The sequence below is a fragment of the Bradysia coprophila genome, unplaced genomic scaffold (assembly GCF_014529535.1).
Source record: "Bradysia coprophila strain Holo2 unplaced genomic scaffold, BU_Bcop_v1 contig_476, whole genome shotgun sequence".
NCBI classification, from domain to species: domain Eukaryota; kingdom Metazoa; phylum Arthropoda; class Insecta; order Diptera; family Sciaridae; genus Bradysia; species Bradysia coprophila.
Window position 1 is genome coordinate 2434464 of NW_023503727.1, and position 20543 is coordinate 2455006.

The 20543-nt window shown below is 38.9% G+C and overlaps 3 protein-coding genes across 4 annotated transcripts; 1 reads left to right on the forward strand and 2 right to left on the reverse strand.

Annotated features, from left to right (window-relative positions):
- The first annotated feature begins 4349 nt into the window (after positions 1 to 4349).
- On the forward strand, positions 4350 to 6586 carry LOC119082687 (interferon-induced GTP-binding protein Mx-like). The gene is made up of 2 exons (XM_037192260.1): positions 4350 to 5044; positions 5102 to 6586. The coding sequence occupies exons 1-2, from the start codon at positions 4438 to 4440 to the stop codon at positions 6481 to 6483; spliced, it is 1989 nt and encodes a 662-aa protein (XP_037048155.1). The 5' UTR covers positions 4350 to 4437; the 3' UTR covers positions 6484 to 6586.
- Positions 6587 to 6744: 158 nt separating this feature from the next.
- Positions 6745 to 10563, reverse strand: LOC119082690 (valine--tRNA ligase). Of its 2 annotated transcripts, XM_037192264.1 has the most exons (8): positions 10250 to 10563; positions 9847 to 10187; positions 9158 to 9776; positions 8684 to 9001; positions 8103 to 8613; positions 7867 to 8042; positions 7453 to 7798; positions 6745 to 7379 (listed from the first exon to the last, which is right to left on the reverse strand). In XM_037192264.1, the coding sequence occupies exons 1-8, from the start codon at positions 10415 to 10417 to the stop codon at positions 6871 to 6873; spliced, it is 2988 nt and encodes a 995-aa protein (XP_037048159.1). In that variant the 5' UTR covers positions 10418 to 10563; the 3' UTR covers positions 6745 to 6870. The 2 variants fall into 2 exon arrangements, with proteins under 2 accessions (XP_037048159.1, XP_037048158.1); XM_037192263.1 differs by having other exon boundaries at positions 8684 to 9776.
- A 4292-nt stretch (positions 10564 to 14855) lies between these two features.
- Positions 14856 to 16490, reverse strand: LOC119082691. Its single transcript, XM_037192265.1, has 4 exons — positions 16337 to 16490; positions 15587 to 15691; positions 15359 to 15525; positions 14856 to 15294 (listed from the first exon to the last, which is right to left on the reverse strand). The coding sequence occupies exons 1-4, from the start codon at positions 16342 to 16344 to the stop codon at positions 14912 to 14914; spliced, it is 663 nt and encodes a 220-aa protein (XP_037048160.1). The 5' UTR covers positions 16345 to 16490; the 3' UTR covers positions 14856 to 14911.
- Between the last annotated feature and the right edge of the window lie 4053 nt (positions 16491 to 20543).

The following is a 20543-nucleotide window of genomic DNA, read 5'->3' on the forward strand; positions in this document are numbered from 1 at the left end:
AAATTATTATGAAATGTGTACATCTTAGAAATTGCGCATAGCGCAATTACGAAGCCCCGTACGACGTTCCTTTCAAATAAAACAAAAATTTCAAATAGCCCTAAAATTTAAATTTATTTAGTATAAATACACATAGGGCCTAGTATCGGCCTCAGTCCGAGGATCCAAATTTAATTTTTTTTTTCAACTTCATTCTATTCGGCCTTTGATTACCTTCCAAATGACACAAAAATTACGAAAAATGAATGAAATTTACTCGAGTTCAATGTAAAATACACATAGGGCCCTAGTAGTGGCCTTAGTCCAAGGACCCAAATTTAAATTTTTTTCAACAACTTTCTATTCGGCGTTCGATTACCTTCCAAATGAAACAAAAATTACGAAAAACGGATGAAATTTGCTCGAGTTATATTCAAAATACACATAGGGCCCTAGTAGCGGCCTTAGTCCGAGGACCCAAATTTAATTTTTTTCAACAACATTCTATTCGGCCTTTGATTACCTTCCAAATGAAACACAAATTACGAAAAACGGATGAAATTTGCTCGAGTTATATTCAAAATACACATAGGGCCCTAGTAACGGCCTTAGTCCAAGGACCCAAATTTAATTTTTTTCAACAACATTCTATTCGGCCTTTGATTACCTTCCAAATGAAACACAAATTACGAAAAACGGATGAAATTTGCTCGAGTTATATTCAAAATACACATAGGGCCCTAGTAGCGGCCTTAGTCCGAGGACCCAAATTTAATTTTTTTTCAACAACTTTCTATTCGGCGTTCGATTACCTTCCAAATGAAACAAAAATTACGAAAAACGGATGAAATTTGCTCGAGTTATATTCAAAATACACATAGGGCCCTAGTAGCGGCCTTAGTCCGAGGACCCAAATTTAATTTTTTTCAACAACATTCTATTCGGCCTTTGATTACCTTCCAAATGAAACACAAATTACGAAAAACGGATGAAATTTGCTCGAGTTATATTCAAAATACACATAGGGCCCTAGTAGCGGCCTTAGTCCGAGGACCCAAATTTAATTTTTTTCAACAACATTCTATTCGGCCTTTGATTACCTTCCAAATGAAACACAAATTACGAAAAACGGATGAAATTTGCTCGAGTTATATTCAAAATACACATAGGGCCCTAGTAACGGCCTTAGTCCAAGGACCCAAATTTAATTTTTTTTTCAACAACATTCTATTCGGTGTTTGATTACCTTCCAAATGACACAAAAATTACGAAAAATGAATGAAATTTACTCGAGTTCAATGTAAAATACACATAGGGCCCTAGTAGTGGCCTTAGTCCAAGGACCCAAATTTAATTTTTTTTCAACAACTTTCTATTCGGCGTTCGATTACCTTCCAAATGAAACAAAAATTACGAAAAACGGATGAAATTTGCTCGAGTTATATTCAAAATACACATAGGGCCCTAGTAGCGGCCTTAGTCCGAGGACCCAAATTTAATTTTTTTCAACAACATTCTATTCGGCCTTTGATTACCTTCCAAATGAAACACAAATTACGAAAAACGGATGAAATTTGCTCGAGTTATATTCAAAATACACATAGGGCCCTAGTAGCGGCCTTAGTCCGAGGACCCAAATTTAATTTTTTTTCAACAACTTTCTATTCGGCGTTCGATTACCTTCCAAATGAAACAAAAATTACGAAAAACGGATGAAATTTGCTCGAGTTATATTCAAAATACACATAGGGCCCTAGTAGCGGCCTTAGTCCGAGGACCCAAATTTAATTTTTTTCAACAACATTCTATTCGGCCTTTGATTACCTTCCAAATGAAACACAAATTACGAAAAACGGATGAAATTTGCTCGAGTTATATTCAAAATACACATAGGGCCCTAGTAACGGCCTTAGTCCAAGGACCCAAATTTAATTTTTTTCAACAACATTCTATTCGGCCTTTGATTACCTTCCAAATGAAACACAAATTACGAAAAACGGATGAAATTTGCTCGAGTTATATTCAAAATACACATAGGGCCCTAGTAGCGGCCTTAGTCCGAGGACCCAAATTTAATTTTTTTTCAACAACTTTCTATTCGGCGTTCGATTACCTTCCAAATGAAACAAAAATTACGAAAAACGGATGAAATTTGCTCGAGTTATATTCAAAATACACATAGGGCCCTAGTAGCGGCCTTAGTCCGAGGACCCAAATTTAATTTTTTTCAACAACATTCTATTCGGCCTTTGATTACCTTCCAAATGAAACACAAATTACGAAAAACGGATGAAATTTGCTCGAGTTATATTCAAAATACACATAGGGCCCTAGTAGCGGCCTTAGTCCGAGGACCCAAATTTAATTTTTTTCAACAACATTCTATTCGGCCTTTGATTACCTTCCAAATGAAACACAAATTACGAAAAACGGATGAAATTTGCTCGAGTTATATTCAAAATACACATAGGGCCCTAGTAACGGCCTTAGTCCAAGGACCCAAATTTAATTTTTTTCAACAACATTCTATTCGGCCTTTGATTACCTTCCAAATGAAACACAAATTACGAAAAACGGATGAAATTTGCTCGAGTTATATTCAAAATACACATAGGGCCCTAGTAGCGGCCTTAGTCCGAGGACCCAAATTTAATTTTTTTCAACAACATTCTATTCGGCCTTTGATTACCTTCCAAATGAAACACAAATTACGAAAAACGGATGAAATTTGCTCGAGTTATATTCAAAATACACATAGGGCCCTAGTAGCGGCCTTAGTCCGAGGACCCAAATTTAATTTTTTTCAACAACATTCTATTCGGCCTTTGATTACCTTCCAAATGAAGCACAAATTACGAAAAACGGATGAAATTTGCTCGAGTTATATTCAAAATACACATAGGGCCCTAGTAACGGCCTTAGTCCAAGGACCCAAATTTAATTTTTTTTTCAACAACATTCTATTCGGTGTTTGATTACCTTCCAAATGACACAAAAATTACGAAAAATGAATGAAATTTACTCGAGTTCAATGTAAAATACACATAGGGCCCTAGTAGTGGCCTTAGTCCAAGGACCCAAATTTAATTTTTTTTCAACAACTTTCTATTCGGCGTTCGATTACCTTCCAAATGAAACAAAAATTACGAAAAACGGATGAAATTTGCTCGAGTTATATTCAAAATACACATAGGGCCCTAGTAGCGGCCTTAGTCCGAGGACCCAAATTTAATTTTTTTCAACAACATTCTATTCGGCCTTTGATTACCTTCCAAATGAAACACAAATTACGAAAAACGGATGAAATTTGCTCGAGTTATATTCAAAATACACATAGGGCCCTAGTAACGGCCTTAGTCCAAGGACCCAAATTTAATTTTTTTTTCAACAACATTCTATTCGGTGTTCGATTATCTTTCAAATGAAACAAAAATTACGAAAAACGGATGAAATTTACTCGAGTTGTATGTAAAATACGCATAGGGCCCTAGTAGCGGCCTTAGTCCGAGGACCCAAATTTAATTTTTTTTTCAACAACATTCTATTCGGTGTTCGATTATCTTTCAAATGAAATAAAAATTACGAAAAACGGATGAAATTTACTCGAGTTGTATGTAAAATACGCCTAGTAGCGGCCTTAGTCCGAGGACCCAAATTTATTTTTTTTTTTTTCAACAACATTCTATTCGGCCTTTGATTACCTTCCAAATGACACAAAAATTACGAAAAACGAATGAAATTTACTCGAGTTCAATGTAAAATACACATAGGGCCCTAGTAGTGGCCTTAGTCCAAGGACCCAAATTTAATTTTTTTTCAACAACATTCTATTCGGCGTTCGATTACCTTCCAAATGAAACAAAAATTACGAAAAACGGATTAAATTTACTCGAGTTCAATGTAAAATACACATAGGGCCCTAGTAGCGGCCTTAGTCCGAGGACGCAAATTTAATTTTTTTCAACAACATTCTATTCGGCGTTCGATTACCTTCCAAATGAAACAAAAATTACGAAAAACGGATTAAATTTACTCGAGTTCAATGTAAAATACACATAGGGCCCTAGTAGTGGCCTTAGTCCAAGGACCTAAATTTAATTTTTTTTCAACAACTTTCTATTCGGCGTTCGATTACCTTCCAAATGAAACAAAAATTACGAAAAACGGATTAAATTTACTTGAGTTCTATGTAAAATACACATAGGGCAGTGCGTTGGCAGTTGTCTGTTTCATCCACTAAAATTAGATGCTATTGTACACTCATCTTTATGTCTGCACTATCGGATATGTGTGACGAACGAAATGGTGCGAGTAGGCGACATCACTAAAATGCTAAAAGATCACACTACTCTCAATCATAGCATCCCATATTCTTTCCGTTCAATTCATCAAAAAAACATTATTTAACTCAAGAGAGTCCAACATCAATTGTTTTAAAGATTTGTAAGTTTGAGCATTATGGACACGTTTACGAACAAGTTCGATCAAATCATTCGTCCGTACATGGACAAAATTGATCAGGTGCGATCAATTCTATCCGGCGGAGTGCAAGGAATCACATTCCCAACGGTGGTTGTTGTCGGCGATCAATCTAGCGGTAAATCAACGTTGCTGGAAGCGCTTTCATTGGTTGAATTACCGAAAGGAAGCGGTATTGTAACGCGGTGTCCATTGGTGCTGAGATTACGAACGGCTACAGAGAGGCGTGTCTATCGAATTCTCGGACAGAACGAGAAGACGCTGCTCAACGAAGACGATTTGAACATTTTGCATTACATCGAGGAAGAGACTGCGAAATTAGCGGGTCATCAAAAGAATGTGGTGAAAGACCTGATTGAATTGCAGGTTGAAGATCCAAATGTTCGAGATTTAACCGTTGTGGATCTACCAGGAATAGCTCGGAATCCGGTTGCTGATCAGCCGCGGGACATCCACGCACAAACGACAAATTTAATTAAACATTTCATTCGTCAGGAAGGTTGCGTCATCCTGTGCGTGTTTCCTGCCAATGTCGATGTGGCTACTGTGGAATCGTTTACATTAGCACGCGAGGTAGATCCTTCAGGTAAAGACAAGCAGAAAATATTCATTCCGAGGTCATGATTCTGAGAAAGGTTTTCAGGTACGCGAACGATCGGAGTCATCACCAAGTCTGATCTTGCTCCTAACGCTGACGATCTATGCCGCCAACTGTTAATGGAAAATGAGAACGTGCTTCAATTGAAACTGGGCTTCATAGCTGTGCGTAATCGTACAGCTGATGAGAAAATGACGTTGAAGGAAGCCAGAGAACGGGAAAAGCATTTCTTTCGGGGTCATCTTGCGTCATCAGTTGTTGGATCGGATTGTCTCGGAATCGATGCTCTCATCAATCGTCTGGCCGATTTGTATGCTGATCGTGTACAAAAAACGTTTCCTCAAATGCGTAAAGAGGTGCAACATAAATTGGACCAAGTGCGCGAGCAGTTAAGTAAGTTTCCGGAGGCACTGGACTCGCCAATTGCTCGGTTGGGCAAATATCACGAGTTGGTCGATTTCTTTGTGGAGAATGTTTTGAAGGTTCGCCTATCGTTGGGCAATGAAGACTCCAGTTTGGTCAACATTCTGCATGGCAAATTTTCGAAATTCGAGAAAATTCTCATCACGCAAAAGAAAGCGTTAGCGACCTGTCCATACTTCGCGAAAGTTAAAAATGCAATGTCCACTTGTGCCGGTGAGCAGTTACCGAATTTTTTGCCGAACACTCTGCTGAAACGTTTTGTTGAAGAGAAAATCAACGAACTGTGGAGTACAACCAAATCTCTGGTGAATGATTGCTTCTCCACAACACTGGGATTTCTTTCGATTGATGATGGACAACACAAGAGCAATTACTTACTACAAAAACTTCAACCGGCCTTTTCCGAAGTGGTTCGCTTGCATTTAAACGAGCAAAAGAAAAGTGCTCTCGATCAGCTGCGAGGATTGATAGATCTCGAGAAAAACGATCCGTACACCATGAACAATTCTTACATGGAAATGGTTCAAACATCGAAAGCAGATCGACCAGCCAACTCCGAGGTAGATAATGATGACCAAGGAGTAGACGACATGATCGACAGTATTCGATCATATTGGGAAGTCGTACGGAGACGGTTCTTGGACTATGCCACACTGTCAATACGAGATCGGTTCGCATTCTCTGTCTGCAATGGAGTGCGTGATCGCTTGCGAAACATTCCGTCTGAACAGTGCGACTTCGTTGATGGGTACTTGGCTGACGATGCGGCCACTCGAGCTCAACGGGGAAAACTGCAGCAAACTTACGATCAGCTGCATAAGTGCCTGGAAATACTGGGCGGACGCAAGTTAATTGATGGGAATTCAAATGTGGCTATCGTCGATGACAACGAACTTGACGCAATATTCGACAAGCTGAATCAGAACGAAGAGGAAAAGATACCGAAAATGCTGTTCTCTTTGAATGATTTCCGTGTTAATGGGGAGGACGAAGACGATGCATAGGATGGAAGACCGACTGATGTTTCGGTGTTATTTTTCAATTTTTTTATGGTTACACACGACTCATGTCACCTTCACCATTGCGAAATAAAGATTTTAAGTTTTTGATACAATTTTTGGTTCTTTGCTATCTATCGTTTCGCCTGGTCCAAAAGACTCATTTATCGAACCTTGATGTGACCGCTTATTATTTGTGACCCTGTGATTCTGGTGAAGTCATGACTTCATTCAATGGTCCCAAGTGTGCCCCAACGAAACGAACCATTTCATTCCTTTTATTGCTTTTATTGATATAAATGCTGCACTCAGAGACGCACTTAGTAAACAAAAGCGCAATAAATTCAAAAAAAGCTAGAGAATGCGAGGCCTGACAGAAAATGATCGGCTCGTTTACATCACCTTCAACGTCTCCATAGCACTGATGATGCGTTCGATTTCACTTTTAGCCTGACTCAACTTTTCCGTATTACTCTCCTGTATGTCAATGGGAACCTTAGTAGCATAATCAGCAGCCGCCATCGACTGATCCAATTTATTTATCGTCACCTCCAGTTGTTCCTTCTTCTTTTGCAATTTACCCAATTCCTTGTCGATTTCGATCAATCCCTTCAACATCAAATGTATTTCGCACTGTCCCGACACGGTCAAAATGGCGCATCCGGCTGGCGGCGATGTGTCGAAGTCCATTTTCGAACAGAACGCTGTGGTCGACAGATCCGATGCGAATTTCTGCAATATTTCTCTACTGGTCGTGTCCTGGCAGACGACATAGGCTTCGGTTTTTATCTTATTCGGGATGTTGTAATCACTTCGGGCCGATCGGATGACCTTAGCGGCTTTCTGTACGAATTCTACCTCCTTTTCGAGCGAGTCATTTTTCCACGGGGAGGTCGATAGTTCTGAAATGAGCAAAATGATCCGTGACAGTTGATGTCTCAACGGTTTTCCCTTTATCGACGTTACTGAACCTACCTGGATAATCGCTCACACAAATACTCAAAACGTTCGTATCGGTTCTGGGTAAACGCTGGAATAATTCTTCGGTGATGAACGGCATGAATGGCGAAATTAGCTTCAATCCATTGTACAAGCAAGTGAATAAAGTTTGTCGAGCTGTTGCCTTGGCCGCATCGGTGCCGGATTGGAAAACGGGTTTCAGACATTCCAAGTAAACGTCGCACAGATCGTACAGCCAAAAGCTGTAACAGGCACTTGTTGGAATCGTAAAATCGTAGATTTCGAATCCATTGTTGCAACTGTCGATGGCTCCAGCCAGACGAGACAAGATCCATAAATCCATATTGCTTTCGGTACCGGTCTGGAAGCAGAAAAAAGGAACGTAAACCACCTGCAAGAAAACGTATTCGGTTGGGGGGTCATTGTTACCAGCTCCTTAGTCACCGCATACTTGTGGTCGTCCACAAAGTACAACAGAGCGAATTTCGTTGCGTTCCAGATCTTATTGCAAAAGAATCGGTAGCCTTGCACGCGCAAAATATCCAAATTGATGTCCCTGCCTTGAGTATTATACGAACATAGGGCGAATCTCATTGCATCCGTTCCTGTAAAATGCATCGCGTGACAACTCATGTTAATTCATAAGAAATTCAATCAAAACCTACCACATTCCGGTATTCCGTTCGGATAATCTTGCTTTTGTCCGGCAATAGCTCGTTCAATCTCCTTCGGATCCAGATTGGAATCGTAGAGTTGTTTGTGCAGCTCCTCTAACACAATGCCCGAAATAACATCCATTGGATCGATGACGTTGCCCAACGATTTCGACATTTTCCTGCCATGAGCATCACGAACCATTGGATGTAAAAACACCTCCTTGAACGGTAGTTTTCCCAGCAGCTTTTGGCTGAAAAAGACCATTCTTGCCACCCAGAAGAACAGAATGTCGTGACCAGTTTCCAAAAGTGAGGTCGGATATAGGGCTTTCATGTCATCGGTTGCATCCGGCCAACCCATTACAGAGAACGGGAACAATCCCGAACTGAACCAAGTGTCCAGTACATCAGCATCTTGCGTCAGTACAACCAATTTCTCGTCAACATTGAATTTCTTAGCGGCCTTCTGTCTAGCTTCTGCTTCGGTTCGTCCAACGATCCAATATTCGTCGTTGTCCGACTGAAATTTTTGAGATACACAAGAGATGTTTAGAGCGACAAAAATTCTCGACAGAAATTTGCCAACTTACCGAACCCGACGGAATTGTTGGATCGGTAAATGTAACGAAGTATGCAGGAATGCGATGCCCCCACCACAATTGTCTCGACACACACCAGTCTCTGATGCCTTCCATCCAGTGATTCCATGTTTTCACATGCATTTCGGGTATAATTTTCAATTCGCCAGAGCGAACAGCCTCAACAGCCGCGGCAGCCATGTCATCGCATTTCACGTACCACTGCGGTTTGATGATCGGTTCAACGACATCCTTGGACCGACTGCAGAACGGTACGACCATCGGATTGTTGATTGTGTCCTTGTAGAGTCCTTTCTCTTTCAGTGCCACCAAAATCGACTTCCTGCACTCAAAACGTTTCATTCCGGTGAATTGGCCGTAATCACCGATGATGAATCCGTCATCGTTGAATATGTTGATGAACGGTAGATTGTGCCGTTTACCGACTTCGTAATCGCTTTGATCGTGGGCCGGAGTAATTTTCACGGCGCCAGTACCGAATTCCATGTCAACAAAATCGTCGCAAACGATCGGAATCTTTCGATCGGCGAACGGATGAACGACGTATTTGCCGTGCAAGTGAGTGTACCGTGAATCATTCGGGTGCACAGCAATCGCAGTATCGCCAAGCATTGTTTCAATTCGAGTCGTAGCAACAACGATTTCTTCGTCACAGCCCTCAACCTTGTACGCAAATGTCACTAGGACGCCGAACTCTACTTTCTCCTCATAACCGGGAATCGATAAGAACGTTCGGCCGGGAATCTCAATTTTATCAACTTCAATGTCCGATATCGCCGACCGCAGAGTGCACGACCAATTGACAAGTCGTGAACTCCGATAAATGCTGCCATCCTCATGGAGTCGCACAAATGCTTCGGTTACGGCTCGACACAACATCGGATCCATGGTGAATCTGGTACGAGTCCAGTCGTATGACGAACCAATTGCTCGCAGCTGATCGTAGATTCGAACTCCTTTCTGATTCCGCCAGTCCCAGACTTTTTCGATGAATTTCTCACGACCTAGGTCGTGTCGCGTCTTTTTCTCTTCTCGCCATAATTTCTTCTCCACAACAACCTGTGTGGCAATGCCAGCATGATCACTGTGAACGACACAACACAATTAAAATCGATTGCTCCCTTACGGATGGAGGACAATAGTGGGAAACTTACCATCCTGGCACCCACAATGTGGTCTTGCCTTTCATTCGATTCCAACGAACAATAGCATCTTCGATGGCATTGGTCAGTGCGTGTCCCAAATGCAAAGAGCCAGTCACATTGGGCGGTGGAATGACAATAACAAACGTTCCCTTCGGATTCGGTTGAAGAATGGACTCACGACCGTATTCTGGTCGGAAGAAACCTTGCTTTTCCCACCATCCATACCAGGCAGCTTCAACATACTTTGGACTGTACGCATCTGGTAATGGCCCCGAAATGTCTTTCTTTTCGCCTGGACTGGTGTCTGCTGTATAAACTGCCGCTTCCTTGGACTCTTTTGGTGGTTTTTTCTGTGTGAGTTATTATGACCGTAGGCGTTTACACTTTATCTGTAAATGAACTGGAACCTTACCTCAGCCTTGTCTTTTGCGGACGGTACAGCTGTTGACTTCTTTTCAATTTTTTGTTGAAGTTTTTGTAATTTCGCAGCCTTTTTCGCCTCTTTCTCCAATTGTTTTGCACTCTTCGGCGGTTCGTTAGCCTCGTCGCCAGCCACTGGTTGTGGATCTATGTCGGACATTGTACACTTCACAATTCGCGTTTATGTTATGATGCAATAAATGGATCAAAATTTCATTAAATATTTTCGAAAGGCCGATTTATTCTGCCACGATGCCACACGCATCCAGGAGATTTTGCTCTGTAAGAAACGTCAAAAATTGCATCATTTCGTGTCAAAAACACAGGTATATGACACATTATGATGACACACATTTTGAGCGAGTAACTACAATCTTCACAACAGTGTGGCGCTAGCTGTATTCATGAAATATGACGAAGACGAATTTTGAAATCGAAACGATTATTTAACGATACATTCACCGTATAACAAATGAACAAAATCATGTCTACCTTAAAAGGAAAGATATTCTTATCTATACAACGTTGAAGGTGAAATATTCGATACAGATGATGGAAAAACTTCTTCAATTTGCTGAATTGCAACAGATCCTACATGTATGTAATGATGGGGTTTCTAGAATAAAGGATGTGACCCACCCGTAATTAAAGGTGTTGCCGTAAAGCTCCTCAAAAGTGGATGCTTTCGCACTAATTTATTTCACCGGAATCGTACACACATTTAAACGAAAGCGTTTCCGCTGAAACGTAATTTTTAAGCTCACCGCCGACATTTTATTTCTACTGGGTCATCTCTTTTGAACCTCACATCACACCAAACGACAATATTGTTGTTTGTTTACATGATTGGTCACAATAAATTTTACGGAATAACTCTACTGTCGGTGATCATGATTTGAGGAAGTTTTTGTATTCTTTCTTTCTTTCTGTGGTTCATCATTGGAGGTGACTTCAACACGAAACACTCAGCATGGGGAGCGAGGCTGATAACTCCGGTTAAAGGCAACGGTCTTCTAAACGCAATCAAAAAAGAAAACTGTAGTTACCACTCCGGCCGTAAGCCAACGTAGTGGCCTACAGACCAGAAAAAGGTACCAGATCTATTGGATTTCTTCATTTCAAGAGGAATATCACACAACAACATGGAAGTAGTAAACATGGTGGACCTGACATCAGATCATACACCAGTGATTCTTAATCTCAATGCTACAGTCATACTAAAAAAGAAAAAAGAAAATCTTACTAACAAATGCACCGACTGGGAACTCTTCAGAAATTTAGTAGAAGAGTCAATCAACCTCAACGCTAGCCTGAAATCAAAACAGGAGCTTGATCTACAAACGGAAAATTTTATCAGTCTTCTGCAAATTGCGGCAAGAACAGCAACTCCGGAACCAAAAGAAAAAATTATTCACGAAATCAATTATCCAGCCGAAATAAGAGAGCTTATCAAGGAAAGGAGAAAAGCGAGAAGACTTTGGCATAGGAGCAGAAACCAAAGTGACAAAAGAATCTTCAACAATATTAGTAACAGAGTTAATAAAGTTACAAAGCAGTATGGACAAGAAGGTTTTGAAAACTACCTAAGCAATTTAAGTTCGAGTAAAGATAGAGACTACTCTCTATGGAAAGCGACGAGACGATTCAAACGCCCATGCGTCCAAATCCCTCCCATAAAAGACTCCAGAGGTATTTGGTTACGAAAGGATACTGAAAAAAACGGAATTCTTTGCAAAACATCTTGCAGAAGTCTTTCAACCTCACAATGACATACAATCAAATGTAGACACAGCCATTCAACAATTGAACCAATTTCATAGACTCACTACTAAAATTGAGAGTGCATTCGAAAAAAAGGAGTACTGCCCGGCAGCATTCCTGGATGTATCACAGGCATTTGATAAAGTGTGGCACGAAGGACTCACATATAAAATGAGTACACTCTTTCCAGGCAACTACTGTCAACTGCTTGAATCATACCAATCGGAGAGAACGTTCAGAGTAAAAGACGAAGAAACCTATTCAAACTTCTATCCAATACTAGCAGGAGTACCACAAGGAAGTGTATTGGCACCTTTCTTATACACTATATATACTGCTGACATACCTGTAACCACAAACTCTTTCATTGGAACCTTCGCAGACGACACAGCGATCATGGCAACAGATACATCGCAGTCGGAGGCAGTTAAACATTTACAAAATGCTTTGGATAAAATAAATCAGTGGACCATCGATTGGAAAATAAAACTCAATGAGTCAAAATCTAATCACGTCACTTTCGCATTGCGTCACATAAACAGCAATCTCCGCATTTACCTCAATGGGATTCCCATTCCGCAGGCAGAGTCAGCTAAATATCTAGGATTAAACCTGGACAACAAACTAAACTGGAAACATCATGTGAAGCAAAAAGCTGAGCAAATCAAACACAAAACGAGACAAATGTACTGGTTAGTCGGATACAACTCTAAACTTAACCTGTATTGTAAAAGATTGATTTACAAATCAATTTTCGCACCTATCTGGATGTACGGCTCTACTCTTTGGGGCTGTGCTAAAAAATCAAACACAGATATCATCCAAACAAGTCAAAACAACTTTCTTCGCATGATCACCAACGCATATCGTTACGTGACAAACAAAGAAATTCACAAAGATTTAAAAATACAATGGGTTGCCGATGTAGTTCGGGAAAACGCCATCAAACACGAAAAAAGACTGCTTCACCACACCAACGTAGAAGCCATCTTATTACTAGATATTACAAATGAAATAAGGAGGCTGAAACGTGTTAAACCCCACGAACTGACATGAAGGACAGCACACCGCATAGGGACTCGACCATTGGGTCGTAAAACCCACACAAGTCTTACTTTCTTCTAATTACGCAAGTAAAAGGAAGATAGTACAACTCAACCCTAGTAATAAATTAACAAATAGTTAAGATTGTACTATTCATACCAATAAAGGTGTTTTTGAAAAAAAAAATTCTTTCTTTCTGTGGGTGGTCACTAGCACCTGGAGTAGATGTAGATTGTAGCGTGGTTACTTCTTTCATTAATTTTTCCATTTTCGAAGCAATATCGTTCCGTTTATGACAGTTCTATTAAATTTCAAAATTTAGCTCATTGATTTCTTGCGCTTGAACTCGGCTACTAATTTGATGCTTTTCTAGAGTGATGTTGTTGAGTTGATTGATTTGCGCGTCCACATTGCGTGTCGAATTAGTATTTTTGGTCAATTCAAGTTTCAATATTTCGACTTTCACGTCGAGAATGTCGGTGTTCGTTTTAAAATATTGTTGTTTCACAGCAGTAATGGCTTCTGAAAGTTTCTCAATTTTTTTTTACTTTTCCGTTATAATCTGAGACAGTTTCTCCACTTTTTGGATGACCGCATCCAGCCTGACATTGACTTCATTGTTTATTGTACTGTACTGTCAGAAAAGTTTCAGGAATGCTTCTACTTCCAAGAAATATCGGCGCTATCAAATAAATAATAAGACATTATAACAGTACCCTTCTTGAAATGACAATGTTGGTGAAAAAAGTGATCAGACGGATGAGACTTCGATGTTTTTTTTTGAGTATTTCCCTACGAAAAGATTTTTCTTAGTTGCCACTAGCAATTCGTTACTCATTACTTATCATTACAAATATAATTCCATTATCATCCTTACACAAAACTGTCATAAAATGGGTTAGAAATAAAAATCACCGTTCCTCAGTAAACACACTATATACCATATTCAGAACCACCCTGTAACTTTTATAGCATTTGAAACACGCTATATTCATAGAGAATTTTCCGGGCTAAAATAATGAGGAACATTATAATGATCAAAAAATATTATTTCTACCTGAAAAGTGTAAAAAACAGTGAAAATATTGGTGTTTAAAATTATCGTCTGACTTTGACCGCATTTTTTGTCCACCCTGTGAAATCTAAAAATCTGAAAAAAATTCCTAGATGTTGCAAATTCAATTCTCTGTCGATTCCATTATTATCTTTTGCTCTAATTTAGTTTGAAGTAGACCAAAATGGTCAAACACTGAAGCACTGCACTACAAACGTCCCCCCTCTTTTCTCGAAAACTGACAGGATTTCAGCCTGGCACCCGAACTTTTCGTAATCTGGGTATCAAGAGCTTCACCCAAGACATCCCCTTCACCTTTCATGGACACGGGATGTTCTATGGCTGCTGCATTATGAGTGAGTGCTAATTCAGTTGTTGGCGCATAGTCAGTCATACATAAATAGAAGAATTATGCGTAATAGTATAACATGGAAGTCGAAACTCTGTATTGTCATCGAAAAAATTGGCCGATATAAGCTCGCCTCCATGTTCGATGTGTTGGAATATGCACTTGATATAATTCTATCTAGTGATATAGTCAAGTAGTCTAAATGAATCGTAAGGACGTAGTTGCGTTAGTTAAGAGAAAAATGTTTTTAGTCACTTCTCACTTTAGTCAATACCGAAAGGTATGAACGTGTTTTATTGGAGGTCCGGATAAAAGCTCTATCCGAAATATCATGTAGCCATTCCACAACTTCGAACACGATGATCTTAAATTAAACGAAAATCAAATTAAAACGAGCCGAAAAGATTTTTTTTTCTTAATTCAAATATCAACATTTCTCCTTATACCTACGGCACTGACTCAATTATGTAATTTCCATTTTTCGTTTTTTCTATCAATTCTTTCATCATCGACTTCAATCGAACGATTCGTTGCTGTTGCCGGCGATTCTGTTGTGTCAATGTTCTGGTCTGCTTACGTTGCTCCATTACTTTTTTTCTTAAGACAGCCAAATATTTCTGTGCCGTTTCATCTTCCAGTTCTTCGTCGGCACCAACATCACCTGGATAGCTGAGTCTTTTGACTTTCTTCGCACCATACACACCACCATTGTTTCCGCTGTGGCTTTCCTGGTTATGAAACATTTGGTTTGATTGAGATGGCACCGGGTTGCTTTTCAATTGCTTAGATGTGGGATCAATTGACACCTGAAACGCTGACGCTACATGTGCTACAAAACCAACAAAAAATTAATTTGGTGCGTCTGGTGACCATGTAAAAGGAGCATGACTTACAGATCTCAATCGCCTGACTATTGTCGAAAAATCCGTCCTCTTGCGGTTGTGTTATCCTGTTCATATGACCGCATTCTTCACACTTGTACATTCGTGTCGTATCCGAAGTATACTCTGTCTTATATTCCACCTGTTGACGTAGCGAAGAGTCGCTGGATACCGTTTCACTGAAGGCAATAAATCGGAAATTAATTCGGCGAACTTGACAGTATTTCGGTTTATACTCACCAATAAACGCTACTTTCATTCGTGTCGCACAGATCCTGATCGAACGGTTCAGATTTTACGATCGTTATCGAGTCCAATGATGAATTATTACTTGAATTATCGAATCTGAAATATTTCGATGAAACAAATCTGAATTTTACGTTATGTTATGTGTGTTATATTGGCAGCGGGCCTGCTACTCATTTCTTCTACCCGATTTGACAACAATTGAAACAGTGGGTACGAATCCGGGTCATCACAGAACGGAATGAGCATGAACGAAATCATTGGTACAGTTTTCAGAGATCTGGGAGTATAGAGTGTTATGATGAAAGAGAAAGAAATATGTTGGCAAGTACCCCAAGACAACTTATAATAGAATTTGGTCTTCGGTCCTCTCGCTCTCAACGTAACATGTTGAAAGAGAAAGCAATATTTTGACATGTACCCCAAGGCAAGTTATAATTAACTAGTTTTCGGTTCTCTAGCTCTGACCGTAACAGTCTATTAGAGTCAAATCCAATGATTTTAGTCGCTTCGGATGAAAAATCAACAGATCTGATGATTAAAGCGATAAACAAATAATTTTCTGAATTTGAACCTCGGGAACTATCGAACTAGGAGACGAAAAGACATTATGTGTAATCGAATCAAGTGATAGTTTACATGAGATCTTGCATTATCGACTTGCTTTGTTATTGATTTCGAGACGCCCGTTTCAGGGTTATCCGAGACCGGTTTTTTACGAAAACCACGAAATCATCAACTTACTTTGCCATGACGATACACAATGATTACACAAAGACTAAAATACAAATATTTAGCAACTGATTTGCGGATTAAAAAAGACGAATCACAAAACCAAATTATGTTAAAAATGACAACGACAATGTTTTTGTTTATACACCGAGTTCATACCATCGGAAATGTCAAAAACATGTGGGAAAAAAGCGCCGGCAATTTTCATTTTGGTAAGGTTGGTAAACGTGGAAAGAATGGAAATGTAGGAAAACTGTTTATCGACGATATGTAACGGATTGATTTTGAAGAGTGTGCAAAAATCTTATAGTGCAGTTGATCAGGACCATTTATAAGAGAACGTTTACACTCGTATAAAAGCTGGGCTACCTCTCTAAAAGTTTATTTTTCTCATTGCAAACCAGGTAAAATTATCATTAAGGAATCTACTGATAATTTTACCTACTTTACAATGAGAAAAGTTAACTTTTAGAGAGGTAGCCCAGCTTTTATACGAGTGTAAATGTTCTCGTATAAATGGTCCTTATCAACTACACTATTACGGCTCTTTTTTCCAATGACAAGCTCTGGGTAATAATGATCACTTAGTAAAATGAATGTTAAGGAAAATGAAGTACAAGATTTGAAATCAACAGATTAAAAATATTTTGATCGATCGAAGTAATAGACCCGATAATAAAGCTGGTTATATATGCTTACCGCATGTAACATGTTAATCTCCAATGTTTGGAATTAAATACGTAAGCTCTTTCAGGTAGAGACAGTGAGCTGTAAACATTTACTTGCAAATGCAAGCCGCTAGTGCATAAAATGAAAATCTGTTGTATGAGATTTTGATTTGATTACATCTCAGCGTCCACGTACAAACCATTTAGCCAATAGCTAGGCATGTTCGATAATTCAATCGATTGATAAACTATCGATTATTTCCCTAGAATCGATTATCGACATTTTCAGGAAACCAATATCAATCGAATGCTTTATTGATAATCGATAAATATCGACTGATAATCAGTAAATATCGAATGATCATCAGTAAATATCGACTGATAATTCGATTATCAGTGGATTGATTTATTGATTATCAGTCGATATTTTTTATCGATTATCGATAAAACATTCGATTGATATCGATTATTTGGAAATTTTATCATCCAAACAAAACATTTTTATATTTTATTTAATAATTAATTTTTAATTCAGTAAAGTATCGTGAAAAATTAAGAAAATAAGCGAAGTCAGAAACCTTCTTCAACATGCGTGCATAGCGCGCCATCTTTTTATTCAGTCGAAATTGCGAAAATTTACTTGTGAAAGAATCGGGATATTTAGCAAAGAAGTAAACAAAATGTCCTTCTTCATTTGGCAAATGACCCTTCTCCATCGGGTTGTACATGTTATGAATAGAAAATCAGCTTTATAAAAAAAACTAAAAACATTTTGGTTATACCCTAGAATGATTTTTTGCTCATAATAATGCTCTAAATCGAAATAAAATCGTTGTTTGGAACTCAAATTGATATTTTTTAGTAACATGCCTACCAATAGCGCTCCGTATTTACGAATAAAATTATCTAGCTCACTGTCTCTACCTGAAGAAAAGGAGTACGCTTTTTCGATTTAAGTCAAAACATTTGAGATCAATTGCAATTAAAAAAAATTGTTCAAAGTTTTCAATTTTCTGCAAGTGAGATTACGTTCATTCATTTGTTGAACTCGATAGATTCTGTTAAATTTAAATGAAAAATGAGTTCGTCTTAAGGTGAAATAAGCGGAATCGATGTTTTTCACAACTACTGTAAGTAAGACTAAATACAAACATCATTCTTGCCTATGCAACATATTACCAACATTTCTGGATGGTAGAAGGAAAATCAGAGAATTGCCGGAATTCCGGGAAAATTGATATTTTCGATTCAGTCCAAACCGAACCTATTATTTTGGTTCGTTTCAAACCGGTTTTTCGGAGAATCGGCTCATTCATCTCTGAGAAAAATTCTCTTCCCCTTGCTCAGTTTTTGTCCTAATGAAGACATTGTTGACTTGCAGGAAACTGTTGTTTCGAAACTGACAACCAGCTCAAATTTTCGATCACTAAAATACGATCAACAAATTGCGTATTTCAGGCTCATAATCGCTTTTTGTATATTACTGTGTCCGAATATTTTACCAGTAGTCGAACATCTACTCCCACCTATATCCAGCCTCCGAATATTTTATATGTTAATGCTAGGAGCAGTGCTATGCCAGTCAAACGATCGATCATCAGTTGTTCTTTTACAATCTAATCGTTTTAAATAATTCGTCTATTAAACTGAGACTTCTTTGTAACCGAAACATTTAAAATCGAGTATTTTTCAGTATTGTCTCGCTTAGGTACCAAAATAAAGCTTTCAATGTCACTTAGTTTGTCTGTGATGTTCAAGTTATTAAAAGTCGTTATACCCAACTCTAAGGAATAAAATTCCAGGTTACATCTTTGCGAACATATTAGATAGGTACCCATGATACCAGACACCAATTTACCTTCACACATAGCTTCTAAAATCAAAAAGATTCAATTTGTATAAGATCATCTCTTTGATTTTATAATTTTATATTCATAATATCCGTAGAAACATGACGAGCTTTGATATTATGCATATTTATAGATAGTATAGTCCGTTGTCGTGGTTTAAAAGTTGGATCGAATTGTACTAGTCTGGTGCGAGTTGACCTTTCGCTCATATTGAATGTAAAAAGCGATTTTATGGTTGATTATCGTAGGTAGGTCGGCCACGAACTCGAATCGCAATGTTGCCAAGCTGGGATCGACCTGGTTTGGGCGAGGGAGCCGCCGTCAGCTAAAGCTTCTTTCGGCTCTGTAAAATTGAATTTTAATCCGAATTGAGTGGGAAAAAATTCCTGTGTTCCTTGAACCTTTCTGCATACGAGGAAAATATAAGTGCTTGAAAAAGTATGCATGTGGCGCTGTAATTCAAGATGGCGCCCATCAATACAAAAAAGTGTGCAAATCTGGAAAATCCGGTAAATGCTTTTTTATTTTTAACATAAAATAGACACCATTTGGAATAATTTCGCCCATGGAACCATGTCAAAAATATTTCATTTGATATTTTTAAATAAATTTTCAAAAATCAAAATTTCATAGAGCGAAAAGAAGTGTTAGGCAACGTCGGCCCCCTAGACCATACCAGGCCGATCCCAGCTTGGCAACATCTCGATTTGAGTTACTGGTCGATCCATCTACGATAATCAACCATAAAATCGCTTTCTACATTCAATATGAGCGAAACGGCTTTTTTGGACAACTCGCACTTGACTAGTACTGATTAAGGAGAAAATATGTTCTTTAGACCCGTACGAAGTACTGGGGTCTTATAGGTTTACGCATACGTTTGTAACACGTCGAATTGGACTCCCTGAGTAAGGGGAAACCTATTGTGGTTGTCTAGAGATGCCAAATCCGCGAGAAAAAAAATGTCCGTCTGTCTGTCCGTCTGTCCGTCTGTCTGTCCGTCTGTCCGTCTGTCTGTCCGTCTGTCTGTCTGCACGATAACTTGAGTAAAACGCATCCGATTTTGAAAATTCTTTTTTTTCCCGTTTGGTAATGTCAAAAGACAGGCTAAGTTCGAAGATGAGTGATTTTGGATCGACCCCTCCCGAGCTGTGGCCCAATAAGTGCTTTACGGTTTTTCGAAGATATCTCCGGACATTTAAACGTTAAACTTGTAAGTGATACGTCAAATAAAAGGTATTTACAATACCGATCGACAACAAAAAAGTTTATGGAAATTGGATGACCGACTCGTGAGTTAGACCCCTTGGTGTGGAACAGGCACAGGGCGGCAAGCAGTTTTTGCTTGTAGGTCGGCCACATTTGAACATATTTCGTCTGTTTTAGCTTTATTAGATAGGTATTGACCGTACCAATCAGGGAAAAAAAAGTTTATGAAATTATGTTCTCCGGAGCGTGAGCTAGGTCTCTTGGAGTGAGCTCTTATCTGGCTACTCGGAAGTACAGTGAACGTGGTGTATTTTGACAATATCTCGAGTAAATTTTGACCGAATTTCATGAATTTTTTTTTTGTTTGAAAGGTATTAACGAATGTAAAGCGTCGGTACTATTTCCGGTCTCCTAACAAAATGGCTGCCGGCGGCCATATTGGATTTTATAAAAAGTGATATAAAGTGGGAAAAATGGTACTTAGAGTGTTTA

Excerpts from the sequence above, each read along its gene's own strand:
- LOC119082691 (XM_037192265.1), bottom strand. Across the intron at positions 15,526-15,586 it reads AATGAAAGTAGCGTTTATTG|TGAAACGGTATCCAGCGACT; the intron begins GTGAGTATAAAC and ends TATTGCCTTCAG. Across the intron at positions 15,295-15,358 it reads TAGTCAGGCGATTGAGATCT|CACATGTAGCGTCAGCGTTT; the intron begins GTAAGTCATGCT and ends TTGGTTTTGTAG.
- LOC119082687 (XM_037192260.1), top strand. The coding sequence starts at position 4,438 with ATGGACACGTTTACGAACAAGTTCGATCAAATCATTCGTCCGTACATG. Across the intron at positions 5,045-5,101 it reads ACGCGAGGTAGATCCTTCAG|GTACGCGAACGATCGGAGTC; the intron begins GTAAAGACAAGC and ends AAAGGTTTTCAG.
- LOC119082690 (XM_037192263.1), bottom strand. The coding sequence starts at position 10,417 with ATGTCCGACATAGATCCACAACCAGTGGCTGGCGACGAGGCTAACGAA. Across the intron at positions 9,777-9,846 it reads ACATTGTGGGTGCCAGGATG|TGATCATGCTGGCATTGCCA; the intron begins GTAAGTTTCCCA and ends TGTCGTTCACAG. Across the intron at positions 8,614-8,683 it reads CAACAATTCCGTCGGGTTCG|TCGGACAACGACGAATATTG; the intron begins GTAAGTTGGCAA and ends CAAAAATTTCAG.